At 38.1% G+C, this 17,054-nt stretch overlaps 2 protein-coding genes across 5 annotated transcripts; both read left to right on the top strand.

Annotated features, from left to right (window-relative positions):
* Window positions 1-381: 381 nt before the first annotated feature.
* On the top strand, window positions 382-7,591 carry LOC139114287 (flavin-containing monooxygenase 5-like). Of its 3 annotated transcripts, none has more exons than XM_070675893.1 (3): window positions 382-610; window positions 3,871-4,525; window positions 5,821-7,591. In XM_070675893.1, the coding sequence occupies exons 2-3, from the start codon at window positions 3,899-3,901 to the stop codon at window positions 6,394-6,396; spliced, it is 1,203 nt and encodes a 400-aa protein (XP_070531994.1). In that variant the 5' UTR covers window positions 382-610; window positions 3,871-3,898; the 3' UTR covers window positions 6,397-7,591. The 3 variants fall into 3 exon arrangements, with proteins under 3 accessions (XP_070531994.1, XP_070531993.1, XP_070531995.1); XM_070675892.1 differs by lacking the exon at window positions 382-610 and adding an exon at window positions 2,372-2,911; XM_070675894.1 differs by lacking the exon at window positions 382-610 and adding an exon at window positions 2,372-2,929.
* Window positions 7,592-8,585: 994 nt separating this feature from the next.
* LOC139114284 (flavin-containing monooxygenase 5-like) lies at window positions 8,586-12,082 on the top strand. Of its 2 annotated transcripts, XM_070675890.1 has the most exons (4): window positions 8,586-8,671; window positions 9,672-9,886; window positions 10,184-10,326; window positions 10,992-12,082. In XM_070675890.1, exons 2-4 carry the CDS (start codon window positions 9,700-9,702, stop codon window positions 11,955-11,957), a joined length of 1,296 nt encoding a protein of 431 aa, XP_070531991.1. In that variant the 5' UTR covers window positions 8,586-8,671; window positions 9,672-9,699; the 3' UTR covers window positions 11,958-12,082. The 2 variants fall into 2 exon arrangements, with proteins under 2 accessions (XP_070531991.1, XP_070531990.1); XM_070675889.1 differs by having other exon boundaries at window positions 9,672-10,326.
* The last annotated feature ends 4,972 nt before the right edge of the window (window positions 12,083-17,054 follow it).

Here is a 17,054-nt window from a genome sequence, read left to right as displayed (position 1 = left end):
GAGCTTTTAATAGGCGACGAAATGTTTTGTATGTTCCTAATTAGTGATTTGTGAGATTTCTTTGTTTTTCTAATTATATAGCACCCTCAAAGATTTGTTAAATGAATTATATTTCATTGTGACTTATAAGCCCGATGGGCTGGGTAATTCATCCTGTATTTTTCTCTTTGAGTTATATACTTTGGTAATTACATGTCACTCTAACAAACATACTACTACTACTACTACTACTACTACTACTACTACTACTACTACTACTACTACTAGTACTAGTAGTAGTCGTCGTCGTCTAAATGATGTGATGGCTGAGCTAACCATGACAGCGCCCTCAACCGTGATGTCTTGCTCCATGATAAAGGTCATTTAAGTGCAAACATTTACAACTGTAATTGTGTCCAGTTATTTCTGTGCTACATTATAATCATCTCTGTGGTAGGTCAATAGACTGACAGCCCTACTGCAATTACTTTTCACACACTGCGAGCGGATTGGAGCTGTTCACCGTCAGTTGATTGTCGAAGCATTTCTTTACACCCAACATAATCGCTGTTTAGCATAGTCGTTCTCTCAGTAGAAAAAGCCAATAAGGTGCACGTACGAGGTCAACAAGGTGAGTGGGTAACATGTTAACACAGCTTTAAACTTATAGTATGCACCTCCCTATGCGGTAGCTATTCGTTTTAATCGAACATTCCAATTTCCTTGGTGGAAATTCAGCAATTAGCGTTTTTCATAAGTGCACATTTGGTTATACCAATGTGAGTTTATCGTATAGGCTGAAGTCGATGGCGTCTGTATGTATGTGTGTGTGTATGTATGTATGTATGTATGTATGTATGTATGTATGTACAGTATGTCCGTCAACATCAAAAACACACAAACCGCTGAACGTTTCAGCTTGGTATTTGGTGTTTGGATGCATCCTGGGCTATAGATGGGATTTTGTTCAAATGAAGTCTGCAGTGCCAAAATTATGCAAATGAGCTCACAAAATGTGAAAATGGTTAAGAATAAATAACTCAAGAACCGCTTTTTTGATTGCTTTGAAAATTTGTGTGCAAGTACCTTAGGTGAACCTTATAGAGTTTTATGAATATTGTGAAGATATCCTTAATTTTGTATTTTTGCTGAATTTTTTTGTGATTTTTCTCATTTCCAGTAAAAATTCTTCTCTGAAACCGCCAACCCAATCGCTCTCAAATTTGGGTTGTCTCTTTGCAAGGGTGTTACTCTTCTAATTTGTTGAAATTATGACAAAATTGGGAAAATTACTATTTTTGAGCAATTTTGTCATTTTTGGTCAAAAAATCTTAAACAGTATTTCCTTTTTAAAACCCCTGGACAGACAGCTTTCATATTTGGTACACAGACGTACAGAGATGACAATAGTTAGATATGTGGAAATTGTCCTGAAATATAAAAATTTGTATTTTTAAGACAATATTGTCATTTTTGGTCAAGAAAACTTTATCTCAACATTACTTGTTTGATAGCTTTGTAATTTGGTATAAAGTCCCTTGTTTGATAGCTTTGTAATTTGATATAAAGTCCCAAAAGATGTTATTAGATAAATTTTCTGCTCAAAGCGTTGGGAAACCCCAAAATTTGTATATTTTAGGTAATTTTCTCAGTTTGTGACCTTAAATGACCTACACCAACCCAGGATATGTTGTGAGACAATTTTGAAGGCTGTGAACATAATTTTGTTGTATTTGGTATCATTTGTAGGAAATTTGATCCAGAAAACAAAGCTGAGGTGATTTTTTTTCATTTTGGACCAATTTTTGCAACTTTTCTATGTAAGACATACAAGAACAGATGAGAAATTTGGATCCAGGATAATTCCAGATGTTGTAATCACTGCCCACAGTTGAAGGCATTTCACTATCTGTAACTACCTTAAGTGCTGTTTACATTAGAATGATAACGCTCATGACATTAATTAAAAAACCTCCAACTTCCTGTCATTTGGTCTTATGTAATACCAAGGGGTAGAACATTTGATATTCAGGAGGGGGTAGGGTCTAGAAGATTGCTGATGTAGCATTACTTTTTTACCAGATCCCTTGTGTATTTTTTGCCCACTCCCACCTTTTCTTTTATCAAGCCTTGTCTGTTTTTTGTTGTTGACATTTGCTTATGTATTTAGGATCTGCTTGTCCCATTGCTATAGAAGTTGATATGCATGTTCCTAAAGATGACCTCCAGTACCTAAGTTGGATACCTTATTTGCTTTTGTCATTCTTGTTTTTCCTGGTTTAAATATTTCTTGAATGGACCATTCAAACCGAATGTGAGCACATAGTGTCCTGACGGTATTTTTCATAAGTGGGCATTTAGTCTCCACTCCTATATGTATAGTCAACGTGTTGGCAGGGGTGTCACTGGACGTTGTCCGCCAAGACTTGTGACTTGAACGGCACTGCCTCCACACTTGCCGACACTTTGAATTGCCCCTTATCTGTGAAAAAGGACGACTTACCAAGCTATGGACAATGTAATCGTCGAATTTAGACCTTTCTCAGAAATTGAAAGATGTGATAGAAGTGAATCCAATGAACAGAAAGGTTTCAGCGATGTGCTTGGCCACTGCGTATCATCTGGTGTAATTGTGTACTTCACTTGCTGCGGATCCGTAGCCCTACCACTCTCTTTGCTGGTTGTGTTGGGGGAGTTTACAGCAACTTACAATGTGGGAAAAAATGTTTTTGGAGAGTCTATTTGATTACGGAGCTGAATTTGGCTTATAAACAAAGTATCGACCAAGAAAACTCGTTTTTGTTGAGATCCCGATGTTAAAATGTGACGTCATAGGTCAACGGTTTAAAATCCATGATGGCGGATTTTTCCAAGTCACCCGCTCGCTGAAACACGAAGAAGTGACTAAACGGAGAGGAAAATGGACATCAACGTAGGCATCCTTCCATAGGTAGGCGCTCGATACATTCCGACTCCGGATTATGATGGTTTTTTGTTGTTTTTCTGGAGAATTGCAAGAAAAACGCTCACTTTCTCGCCGCATTTTTGAAAATGCGCACGACTGTGCACTTTTTACAGTGTCTGAACCCTAGCCCCCACTGCCCCGACACAACCAGCAAAGGGAGTGGTAGGGCTACGGATCCGCAGCAAGTACTTCACATGCAGACATGTACAGTCTGTACTGTCTACAATGTCGACCAAAACTTAAAATATTATATATAATATATATATTCCGCTCTGAGCTTATATATCCTAGATATTTCGAAGGAACTCAGCCCTTCTTCTTCATTGGGTCCACTGCAGTCACTGATCTCGAACTGCTACTGTCAAGTTCAGAACTCTTTACATCCTTGCATGACAAAAGAGTAATTATGTAACATAATTACTAATTTTTCATGCAAGTAAGTCACTGTAAGTGAAAGTCCAGTCTTGTGTCATCAAGCTTGTTCTTGCTGAAACCATATTTTAGAAGTAAAATGGTTACAATCGTCATTTTATGTTCGTAACTACATAGACGAGAAAGAATTTCTACGCTTTCTATGTCCAGTGCATGAAGGAGGATCCTGCAGTCATTAAATAATTGAACATATGATAAAATCAATGTTTCTTCCGTTGACTTCACAATTACAACATGAAATGTACACGACTAGAGGAAAATAAGGTGTATGTTGTGGGTTCGAATCCGATTGTAAACTATCCGAATTGCTTACAACTATGATCTAATGAAATATTATGGAGCAGCAATCTCAGTGTCCATTTCAAGAAGCACTGCAGCATACACACACAGACTGATTTCTTCGTGCCCACATTCGTCACATTATTTCTTCCATGCAATGCAGACACAAATAATCACAGTCGTGCAAACCTTTCCATATTGTTCTAAATATCCAGGTCGACAAATACTATCTGATCTCTCAGCATGCCTAAAAGAGTGGCTGTTATTGGAGCTGGAGCCAGTGGGCTGATTGCCATCAAATCTTGTCTTGATGAGGGTCTTGAACCAGTGTGCTTGGAAAAAGGTACAGACATCGGAGGACTGTGGAAATACCATGACGATGTAAGAGATGGTCATGGAAGTGTGTTCTCTACAACCATTATCAACACAAGTAAGGAAATAATGGCGTTCAGCGACTTTCCACCACCAAAAGAATTTCCAAACTACATGCATAATACCTACGTTATGAAGTATTTCAGGCTCTATGCTGAGCACTTTGGTTTGCGAAAGTACATTATGTTTAAAATCCAAGTCAATAGCGTTAAACCATCAGCAGACTATGACGCAACTGGAAAGTGGGATGTAGAATATACAGACAAGGAGAAAGACACCAGCAAGACGGAAACCTTTGATGCGGTGTTGGTGTGTACGGGTCATCATGTTGATCCACATGTGGCGAAATTTCCAGGGCAGGAAGACTTCCAGGGCAGAATCATCCACACTCACGATTATAAGAAATCAAAGGGTTACGACGATAAACGTATTATGGTGATCGGGATCGGCAATTCAGGAGCTGATGCAGCTGTGGAACTAGCGAGAGTTGGTTCACAGGTAAGACAGTACCGTATAACATGTATTACAGAATTTACCGGCATTCTAAGACACTGTAAGTAGTAGATTAGTTTGTATCAGTTAAGATGGGCTGCATTGAATATATGTTCACGTTTTAAAGTACCAATAGCAGCAATCTTCGATGAATTTTCACTCTTTCCTTTTGTATGTCAGTCCCAAGTTTTTGTTCTTCACCCCGGTGCATGTTGAAAATCAACCATTTAGTTTTTCAACACAGAATACCTACGCGTAAAATGCAAAGTTAGTGTTTATATTTAAATACTAGTCCATCCATACAAGAATTGACTTGTTAATGGTAAAAAGGTTGTTTACACATATACAGGCTGAGTTGACAAGGTTAATACTGAGCATATTATTATACTCTAGAGAGTAGTGGAAGAAACTGAACTTGACATTGTCAAACGCAAAAGTAGTGAAAAAATAATCAGAAGTTACAGCTACTAAGCTAAGCCCTGAAGTCTAATCGTAAACTACAGTGTTGAAACATTTGTCAATACTATCTGTAGCAGTTCACAATTTTCAACAAGTTTCACAATCTGTTTGTTTCGCTTTTGTGTGGATATGTCATCAATTAACTACACTTCGGTAATCCAAAGTCGTTGGCGACAGATTTGCATGCCCACGATTTTGAATTTGGATCTACAACACTAATAGTGTCAAAGTGGTCATCAATATTTCCTACTGATTGTGATTTCTTAAAGGTATACAGTCACCTGTAATCTAAATATGCCCATATATGGTCAAACGGGCGTTCCTTGGTATTCAAAATACCAATGTGAGGGCGCTGTTTGTAAAAAGTGGCCACCCGCTTAAAATCTGTGATTGGCTAGATTTATCTCTTTCCATGGTAACTGTGGCAAAATTGGAACAGATGACAGAAAACCTTTGATACGTTTTCCGTACGTTGTGAGTTCGAACCCGATTAAAAAAACCGTATTTTCTACCCTGGATAGATAGCTCTACTGGCTGACAGAATTGTCCCCGAGGTTGTCTTTCGCCCAGTTAAGCGATGTATTAATTGCTTCGATAAAGTTTGTGTGCGATCTGTAATAGTGAGTGTACGAGCGCGACTGCTTCACGAGCTTTTCAGCGTGTGGAGGGGTTGCAGTCAGAAAAATTGTAACAACTGTAACCTCGGTTATTGCACCACTCTTTTTGAAAATCGGGATTAGGCTGAGCGGTTTTTTTTCTTTGGCTTCACCGCTAGGTGATCGTGTGCCGTGGTTGTCAGTTCGAACCCAATTGAATACACCGTAATTCTTGATCACCTCTAGGTTTTCCTGAGCACCAGAAGAGGAAGCTGGGTAATGAGCCGGGTCGGAGAAAATGGTGTTCCACTAGACATATTTGCTGTAAGACGGATTTTTGATCTTGTTCCAATGTCTTGGAAGGCATCGTTTGCTGAGCGCACTCTGAATCAGCGTTTTAACCATGCCAACTATGGACTACGACCGAAACACAGTGTGGTCCAGCAACATCCTACGGTGAATGATGGATTACCAAATGAAATTTTGTCTGGTCGTGTCAAAGTCAAGGCCAATGTGAAGCGTTTCTTGAAAACCAGTGTACATTTTAAAGACGGCAAAGTGGAAGAAGACATCGATGAGGTTATCATGGCAACAGGATACACCTTTGGTTTCCCTTTCGTGGATGAATCCGTCATCAAAGTTACCAACAACGAAGTAACCATGTACAAATATGTATTTCCTCCACATATGAAACACGGTACACTGGCGGTAATCGGAGTTGTACAAGCCCCTGGCGCCCTCAATCCAAAATCAGAGCTTCAGTGTCGTTGGGCTACAAGGGTTTCAAAGGTCTTGCAAAGCTACCTTCTTAAGAAACCATGATGACTGATATTAAGAATAACAAAGATGCGATGGCTTTAAGATATGTCAAATCACAGCGACATACCATACAAGTAGATTATATTCCTTACATGGATGAAATTGCTGAAATGATTGGTGTCAGACCCAACTTTTATAAACTTTTTCTTACTGATCCGAAATTAGCTTCCAAGTTTTTTTTGGTCCAACCCTATACCATACCAGTATCGTTTAACGGGTCCTGGAAAATGGGCAGGTGCAAAAGAGGCAATCGAAACACTTTGGTATAGAGTCATTTACGCCACTTAAACACGCCCAGTCGATGATAAAACGTAAACGAAAACTATAAAACGTAGTTTGCCATAGTCGAATGAGTTTCTATAACAGGATTTATTTGAGAATTTGACTCGAAGTCTTTTTGTTCTTAAAGCATTTAGGTCATCATTTTGCTTGCAAATCAATCCTAAGCTATTAAGATATGCTGTTTTTCTGTCGTTGCGCAGTGATTTTCCACAGTCGGCCTGCATGGAAGAAACCGTATCTAGATTTCATTCATAACACATTTGGATAGTCTTTCTGTTCTATTTTAATCGAAAATCGATAAATATGTTGTTGTGTTTGTTTAATAGGGCACAAATCCCTGACGTGTTTCAAGTAACTTATCAATTATAACGTTTGTCATACCCTTTTCGTAATCGCAGTTTAGGTATATACTCTAACAATTACAACAACAACATGTAGTAAACTTCTTTGCTGCATCAATTTTGTAAGAGAACTAAAAGGAGATATGGGCCTAAGGCTAGTCATCTTTTGGTCGAATAGAGGTAGAATTTAATTATACTGGCACATTTTCACATATATTGATATATAAGACTAACTACTGTAAAACTTACATAAAGAAATTAATGTGAAATCCCGGCCGAGTATCGGCTCATGAATCACTTATGCCATATGCTCGTTGACATAGTATCGTTCATGTGTACAGCCCCCCCCCCCCCCCCCCCGCGTATGTATGATCTCATAACACGTTTGCTAGTAAGGGAAGGATCATGTGCCTGAATTTACATTTCTCCATCTTATAAACATTGTATTTGAACACGTAGAGAATGTTTCTATATAAGCAAAAGGTTGAGCGTTTCTCACTTGTGGCATATTCGGTGACCGAATATCATTATGCAATCTGCAATCAAAGACACAATAAATTTTGTCTTCAACAACATGATCGTTATTACATATAGAGTACACTTTCTTTCTTTAACCTCAAGGGTATCGACCTGTTTTGATTCTGAAAAGTTAATGTCCCATGGCACAGTTTCGCAATCATCGGCCGATACTTTTAGTTTGTTTCAGCACCTACATCTGAATTTTACCAGTTTATTCCATTTCAATTTCTCTTTGGTTTGCAGTAGTAAGGCGATGGATCACAAACACTTTTGTTATTTCTGGCCTCAAGCACTGCATATATGAGAGTCCAGCTTTCCTTAAACTTATTTTGCTCGTTTCCTCAAGATCTGCTCAATGAATGAAAAAAATGCTCGATTTCTAAATTTAGTATTTCGTAATCTGTATAGTCCCGCCCACAATCGCATATAACCTCTATCACAAGCAATATGACTGTAAATTCTCCCTCGATTCACGTTGTTGAACTGAAGATTTTGAATACCATTGATCGAATTCCTAGGGCCAAAATAGCTGTTGAACAATCAAGGATCAGGACTATCAGTATGTCAAAAACTTTTGTATTCCTCTTCCAAATTTATACCTTTATGGTAAGGCCAACACACATACGTTCATAATTAAAACAAACAAGGTGTATTGGTTTTTCTTCGAAATAAACTGCCTTAATAGAAGTCTCCACTTTTCACAATGAATGATAACTCGGTGAATTAAGTGTTGAAAATGTCCTTTTCTTCCCAAACAAACTATGGAACTATATCGTTAGCGCATCATATAGTACGGTGGTTGTATTTTTAGCAATTTTACACCCACTTCAGTAATAGATGGAAAACAATAGCTCAGATCACCATGACGGCGCCCTCAACTGTGATGTCGTGCTCCAAAGTGAAGGTCATTTCAGTGCATATATAACATTCATCTGTATGTTATTACATACGCCTCTGTGGTAGGTTCATGGTTACACTGACTGCAGCCCTGGTGTATATTTAATTACTTTGCATACATTAAGAGCGTACTCGAACTTTCCACGTCCACTAAACTGAATATTTTTGTGCCCAGCATAATCGTTGCTGACTTTGCGCATCCGATAAATTTCACATTCGAGGACAGCGACTCGAACAAGGTGAGTGCGCGTACTCGTACCTGGTGATCAACACGTACACACAGCCTTATAGCAATAGCATGTACTTTTCTCTGTGCTTGACATTATCGAAAGGTCAATGTGTACTTCACATGTAATGATTAACTCTGCAGATTGTCTGCATTAACTGAAGTTTAAACTTAACATAAAACTGTTGGATGTACAAAACTAAAAGTATGCATATGTCACTAATTAATGATGGTGAAACTGCTTTAAGAGTGATTCTAAGGATATCTTCTGAGAGAGTTGACTTTATATTGTGGCAGCTACACGAAGGTCACAATGTGACCTACAAAAATGGTGACCCAGAAAATGGAACAAAGCTAAAAGTACAACAATATTCGTATGATGTCTGCCCTGAATCATAGATGATCTACTTTGCCAACGATTTCAATTCCAGACAAAGCCACCAAAAAGTATTTAAATACAACGGTTGGACCTATTGTTCTCTCCGAAAATGCTAATTTATACATGCTACATATAGATGACATACTCCTCTGACACTTTGTCTGCAAAAAAGCCCAAAAATCTTTATCATCAATTTTTTGAGCAAAATTTCAGTAATGATTCATCACGTTTTGCCTTGCTGAAACCATATTTGATAAATGCAATGATTGCAATCTTCGTTTTAAGCTTGTAAAATGAATTAGACAAGACAGACTTTCTAAGTAGTCAGTGTCGTGTGGGAGTAAGCCTATAGTTAGTTATCAAATGATCAAAATAATATTTTAAAAAATGTAGACGGTTTCAAGAGATATTTTATTCAAAATACAAAAGCAGAGAAAAATAGAAATTGCTGATAACTGTTATATATTTTGAACGAAATGTTATGATAAAAGGATGTCTCTTTCCATTCTAGAAGCCTTGCCGTGTGACTGCGTAACACACAGGCTGACTACTACATAACCTCATTGGTCACAGTATATTGTCCCATGCAATTCAGACAGTAGTGTAAATCTTCTATATTGTTCTATTTATCCAGGTCAACAAATACTATCTGATCTCTCAGCATGCCTAAAAGAGTAGCTGTTCTTGGAGCTGGAGCCAGTGGGCTGATTGCCATCAAATCTTGTCTTGATGAGGGTCTTGAACCGGTGTGCTTGGAAAAAGGTACAGACATCGGAGGACTGTGGAAATACCATGACGATGTAAGAGATGGTCATGGAAGTGTGTTCTCTACAACCGTTATCAACACAAGTAAGGAAATAATGGCGTTCAGTGACTTTCCACCACCAAAAGAATTTCCAAACTACATGCATAATACCTACGTTATGAAGTATTTCAGGCTCTACGCTGAGCACTTTGGTTTGCGAAAGTACATTTTGTTTAAAATCCAAGTCAATAGCGTTAAACCATCAGCACACTATGACGCAACTGGAAAGTGGGATGTAGAATATACAGACAAGGAGAAAGACACGAGCAAGACAGAAACCTTTGATGCTGTGTTGGTGTGTACGGGTCATCATGTTGATCCACATGTGGCGAAATTTCCAGGGCAGGAAGACTTCCAGGGCAGAATCGTCCACACTCACGATTATAAGAAATCAAAGGGTTACGAGGATAAACGTATTATGGTGATCGGGATTGGCAATTCAGGAGCTGACGCAGCGGTGGAACTGGCGAGAGTTGGTTCACAGGTGAGACAACACCGTATAAAATGTATTATAAAAATCTACCTTCATTCACAATTAATACATTTGGCAAATGGTCATATCTTAGATACAGAACCAAATGTGATCGAACTGTGAAGGCACATACACTGTTCGTCTCATAATGAATTTACAAATCATTATATACGAGGCAAGACATTGCATGTAGTTATCAGTGCACTCATTTTTATCAGGCCTCTGAGGTGTTTAGCGTTCTTTTTTTCTAGATATCCTGAAAGTTTTATGAACATGACATACTATTATATTATCATTTGAATATACAGTGAATTTCTGTAATTAGACCAGCCAACCTCTGAGATTCCTTGAACATCGCGAAAATGAACTAATGGTCATGACCATTAATTAATTCATTTTCGCGGCGGTTTCATGTATCGTGTCTAAAATCTTGGTCGAATACACGCATGGGCACCCATTCATTCAGTATCTTTCAACATGTCACACAATATAAATTGTATTTGGCATTAAACAAAATTCATGAAAAATGGCCGACTTTGTCCCTTTAAGATGTTGTTTAGAAAAATAAGAGTTTATATTTCAAAGTAACATAATTCCACTGATGTGTAGGGGCCGCCGTGGTCCAATGATGTTCCCTACTGATTGTTTTCTTGATACATTTGTTTATCACTTTGTAGGTTTTCCTGAGCACCAGGAGAGGAAGCTGGGTGATTAGTAGGGTCGGAGAAAATGGTGTTCCAATAGATTTATTTGGTATAAGGCGGATTTTTGATTTTGTTCCAATATCTTGGAAGGCATCATTTGCAGAGCGTGTACTCAATCAGCGTTTTAACCATGCCAACTATGGACTACTACCGAAACATGGTGTGCTCCAGCAACATCCTACGGTGAATGATGGGTTACCAAATGAAATCTTGTCTGGTCGTGTCAAAGTCAAGGCCAATGTGAAGCGTTTCTTGAAAACCTGTGTAGAGTTTGAAGACGGTACAGTGGAAGAAGACATCGATGAGGTTGTCATGGCGACAGGCTACACCTTTGGTTTCCAATTTGTGGATGAATCCATCGTGAAGGTTACCAACAACGAAGTAACCATGTACAAATATGTATTTCCACCACATATGAAACACGGTACACTGGCGGTCATTGGACTGGTACAAGCCCCTGGCGCCCATAATCCGATATCAGAGCTTCAGTGTCGTTGGGCTACAAGGGTTTTCAAAGGTCTTGCAAAGCTACCTTCTCAAGAAACCATGATGACTGATATTAAGAATAAGAAAGAAGCGATGGCTTCAAGATATGTCAAATCACAGCGACATACCATACAAGTAGATTATATTCCATACATGGATGAAATTGCTGAAATGATTGGTGTCAGGCCCAACTTTTATAAACTTTTTCTTACTGATCCGAAATTAGCTTTTAAGTGTTTCTTTGGTCCCACCCTGCCATACCAGTATCGTTTCATGGGTCCTGGAAAATGGGCAGGTGCAAAAGAGGCAATTGAAACACTTTGGTACAGAGTCATTTACGCCACTAAGACGCGACCAGTGGACGAGCCGTTAAACAAGTCTGGTCTTGGAGGGTTTTTGAAGCTCCTCGTCCTCCTTACTGTGATACTGACTCTAATCATGAAGTTTCTCTAAGTCCATAAGTGGGTGTACTCTTGCCATATCGAGTGTGGATCAAACTAAATCCAACTGAAACAGTAGGAACACACTCACTCTTCTGTGTGATACCTGAACCACCGACATTTTAAAGAGTGTGCATCAGAGGTAAACAAAGTACCGCCTTGAAAAGTGCTCTTTGATGCACGAAAAGTTAAAACGTCACCTGTGATGTTATGAAGACAATGCAATGATATTTTTTTTCAGAAATTTCTACTTCAACTCACGGAATTCTGTAATTTTGCAAGTTCGAGGAAACGCTGCACCCTGTTGGCCTACAACATCATGTTGGGATTTATCCTTCCAAGGGGTTCACAGGATTAAAAGGTTGATGTGCCCCATTGATTGGCAACAAAGAACTTGCACAATGTACACCTGTCAGTCTGCACACAACAATGACAGGATAATCATATATCTTTGACAACGTCATACTCCCTCATACTCACTCTAGCATGTTTTCATCATACATGTACAATACCATGTAACATAAAATGACCAAGTGTTTCAAATTTAAGACATAATGCGTTGTTTGTTACTTTTGTCGACCTAACCGATCATGCAACTGCTATATTTTATGCTATGGTTTTCTGGTTATACAAAATTTATATTTTTATGAACAGAAACGAAGATGAATCACTTGTAATATTAAATACTGAAACAATAATGATTAAAGAGCCAGTAGCTGTAACTACTAATCATTTTTGTCACTTTTTGTTCTAATGTCCATTCTAGTTTGTTGTTTGACACCGCGCAGCACGTTGAGGTACACAGTGAGGAGCTTGTCAACTCAGCCTCATCGTCCGCTCGCACGGGTCCGTTACTTCCCACTAACTGCCTCTGTTTTCAGGAAGCATCCACCTGCCCGGACAAGAGACCTTGGCAAGCGAAGATGACTCAGTCTGAACACCATTGCTATTGCTGACAAGTGAATTTTTGTCTTGACTAGAATTGAAATGCGAACACTATCAAAGCATTTTACACCTAGAGACCATGCCTTTCAACATCATTTGGGGAGTAGTCAAGAACATGCAATTGACATAAAGATAAAAAAAATGAAATTCAGAAAATTTACAGCTCTGACTCCTTAATAATAACATTTTTTTCGGTGTGTGTTAGGCCAATCAGAAAATTGCATAAACTTCTTCCACAAGACCAGTGCAGGTTTGAGGCACACACCAATAAACAACACTCCAAATCTCGATGACATTTTGACATATAAACATTTATTTACATTCACATATATTGTATGTTACTGATGACGCACGATTCTGATATTCATTGACAAAAATGGGGAAATAATTTCAGAAAGCACACACTGGAGGGCTTGGATAATGGACTGGGCGGTTTCCAGCATGAATGGGCCACAGTGAAGCAAAAAATTAGCATACCCTTTGTAACTTCAGGAAAGTATTTTGCGAAAAAATATGCTTTTTTCTGACTGGAACAGCCAGCAGGTATTTGGCAATGTTTTGTACAGTACTTTGTCATAAGTATTGCCGAAAAAGCAAAGTATATTATGCCTGTTGTAGGGATTTCAACTACATGTACTTTAAGCTCCCACACCCCTATTTAAAGTAGAATGGTCCAACGTTATCATTGTTCACAGGTCACTGATAAAGGGTTCAAACAACAATATGATAAAAATTGGTTCTGTACAAATTAATACCTGAAAGTAAAAGATAAAAAAAAATTCGTAGAAAAACTAGAAGTGTTTAACGTATCTTTCATGACCAAAGAGAAACAGAGTGACAGGAATTTCCAATTTTGCAACAAGACTTTGGTACACACCCTTTGTTTTTTAGGGAAAGAGACAAGATCTACACAAAGACCATAGGGTTGAATGGGATCAGAACGGGGACCTACACACAAACAGTGGGGTAAGTGAACAAGGGATCTATGCAGCGACAGTGTGGACTTAGCAAATCAATTTTGCATAGAGTAACAGTATAGGTGAAACCTAGAGTTCAAAATGGACCACGGCATACACAAAACTACATACAGAAATACTGATAGAACTGTGTCTGCCTTTGCACACAGTTATCTGCATGTCTTTGTTTCTCCCAGTAATACATGTCTTCAGCGTTCATTTTCCATAGAACACTGCTGTAGCCAAAGTATAAATATTGTTAGCTTTGAGGTAAATCATTTCTCTGATCCTACCATTTGGAAGGTGAACCCAGATTTTGTTTTTCTTGATTATGAATGAGAAAATTTCCTGGGGTAAATTAGCAAAATTTTTATAACTTTCAGTTTTGAAGTGCATACTACCTTAACTTTGACCTTAACCTTGGCATTGGGACAAGCCCTGGTAAAGCTTTTTAAGGGAAGTTTTAAGATGTGACTTATCAGGATACAAGTCCTCTCCCAGTGACAAAATAATTAAGTTGTACACAATCAATGCTATGGAAATGAGAAATGCAAATACAAAGCAATGCAAAACACTGTGACATTAAATGATAGCAAGATTGCACAGCATTTGACCTTGAAGGTGTTCCACTTTATACAGGAAAAATTATTCAAATCAAACTTTGTTTCTGACAAGCTCAAGTACAATTGAGACTGTATATTAATTTCTTGAGATTTAAACAAACTAAAAAATTTGAATACCTGCTTGCAAGTAGAATGTGCTAGCACAGTGTCTAAAGTTACAATTTTGGCAGGGATTTGTAACAATATGAAAAGAACGTTAACATTGAGGGCATCGTAACTTTTTTGTCATTTATTTTTGATACGTCCCTGTTGGTTCTCGTTCACAGAAAGACTTCAATACTGAAGAAGAAGGTGCAAGAAATGAAGAATATGATGAAAAAAGCTGAACTTCGTCATGTTTTCTTTTCCATTTTAAATGGAGCAGTTTCAAGGTCATGTTTATTAAGTGTGCTTGTACAGGTCAAAGTTGAAACCCACTCACAAAGTAGGTATCTGGCAAATATGAAATGTTACTTCATTTTGTGTGTGTGTGTATATATATATATATATATATATATATATATATATATATATATATATATATATATATATAGATATATATATATATATATATATATATAATACACTCATGATCAAGATGGTTTGGGGATGGATCATCATTGAAGTACTAAAACAAAGGATAGGTCATGAACTTGTGATATTGTGATACAGCACTGTGCCTGCACATCTTGGTTAAAATGGATGAATTGATCGCTGAACAAGTCACATATGCATGACATTGAAAGCATGTGAGGGTATACCATTAACATTACAAAAGTGTGGGGAAGGGTCCATGGTGGTATACATATTGTGTTGATCCCTGTTACAGTACCACCAACCTACGGTTCGACACTCATTCTGTATACAGAGTGTGTAGACCATTGCAAAAGGAAAACACGGATGAGAGGGGAACATATGCAAAAACCTTCAAAACTGACAGGTGAAATGGAACTGGCATGTGCATAAAGTGACATAAAGTCATTCATTTTCCCCCCGTCCAGCTTTGGGGGGGGAAAAAGACGCTAACACTAATTTTACGAGTTTGACAAGAGTAAAATAACACACATAGCTTTGACACATGCATTCAGTTTTCATAGATTCTAAAATAGTACATCTCTTTCTCAAAATCCCCCCTAGCTTCACATTGCTTTATGGCAGTCCCTATGGTAACATAGCCTTTGACTCAGTAACATGACAACTGTTATAGTAATATGACCCTCACTAGGGTTACTTGGCCATTGCCAAGGTTACAGATCCCTTGCATGTGATCAAGCTGTCACGTATTTTCAATTACAGAATGGAAATCTGACTATAACTGCCCGTCCCCGTAGCCTGTTATGTGGCCACAGTTATATGACCAGTGAGCTGTACAAGCTCCCGGCAGTCATTGCTTATTTCCCTCCAAATATCATTTCAATGGTAAAGATTTTATGCTCGCTAAACACAGCTTTTCCATTCGAACCTGTATTCGTTTACTGGTAGAGGAATTACGGCAAATCTCAACCCTATGAAGACATGTCTGATGTTGATGGGTTGTAAAAGTAGATTTGACAAGTCTCATGACTTTGTTCATGCGGTGAGAAAGTTGGGCCACCAGTGTTCGTTCTAGCTGATGTAGCGATGCCAGTGACAATGACAGATGCTCAACTCGCTGAAAACCGTGAATAGATAACCTGTATCTTCTCTGACCCTTCCATTGCCATTTCTCATTGTAGCGGTCCATCTCAACACAGGAAATGATTTGAGTTATACTATAAATTTGGTGGTGAAAGGGTTGACCTATTCAAACCCCCCTCCCCCCACCATTCCCTGTAAACAGGTCCACATTCATCATCCATAACAATGGGTTTGGGCCAAACCATGGTGGTGAAAGGGTTAAACTGGGTGATATCATCTCAATCTAGCTGGCACACTCAGAAAGTTGCTGAACTCTGGTATCTGTCAAGGTCATTCACTAGAATTGGCAAGATACACATTTATCTGACAGTGGTAACTCTCACCGTGATTTCACTAACACGATTCAAGAATTTACAGTACTAGCCTTAACTAATTTTTGATCACCCCTGTCGATAAAACAATTCACCTGCAGACACAGTTTTAATTGCCCCAAACTGTCAAATCATTCAACTGATTCGTCATTTCAATTGCAGTGTAACGAGCAGGCTGATCATTAACTTATCAATTATACATAGCATGACATCTGGCTCCTGAGGACACGCGCTCTCTGCACCTGGTGAACATTTTCATTGCACTATTTGCAAATAATTTCCCTGAACATACAGGTGCAAAGTTATGGGGGCCCGTTCTGGTCAAAATTATGTTTTATTAATTTTAGTATGTTAGAATTAATTTTATGTAGACTGGAATTAATTTACTAGCACCTCAAATTAATTGTATGTTTCTTTAATTAATTTTTATATGCTTTAATTAATTTTGTGTAGTCATGCCGAATTAATTTTATGTGTTCCAATTAATTATTTCTGCTTATCTTTGCTGTAATTAATTTTATGTAGTCTAGAATTAATTTTGCTAACATTTCAAATTATTTATATGTTTTTTATGTGCCGGAATTAATTTTATGTAGTCTAGATTTAATATATTAATTCC

The sequence above is a fragment of the Ptychodera flava genome, chromosome 16, assembly GCF_041260155.1.
Source record: "Ptychodera flava strain L36383 chromosome 16, AS_Pfla_20210202, whole genome shotgun sequence".
Taxonomy (NCBI): domain Eukaryota; kingdom Metazoa; phylum Hemichordata; class Enteropneusta; family Ptychoderidae; genus Ptychodera; species Ptychodera flava.
Note: the sequence above shows the minus strand (reverse complement) of the source record. Positions and strands in the feature narration are given on the sequence as shown.

Bases quoted from the DNA above. Each gene is read 5' to 3' on its own strand.
- LOC139114287 (XM_070675893.1), top strand. From the start codon at position 3,899: ATGCCTAAAAGAGTGGCTGTTATTGGAGCTGGAGCCAGTGGGCTGATT. The intron at 4,526-5,820 runs GTAAGACAGTAC...GATCACCTCTAG, and splicing joins TAGCGAGAGTTGGTTCACAG to GTTTTCCTGAGCACCAGAAG.
- LOC139114284 (XM_070675889.1), top strand. From the start codon at position 9,700: ATGCCTAAAAGAGTAGCTGTTCTTGGAGCTGGAGCCAGTGGGCTGATT. The intron at 10,327-10,991 runs GTGAGACAACAC...ATCACTTTGTAG, and splicing joins TGGCGAGAGTTGGTTCACAG to GTTTTCCTGAGCACCAGGAG.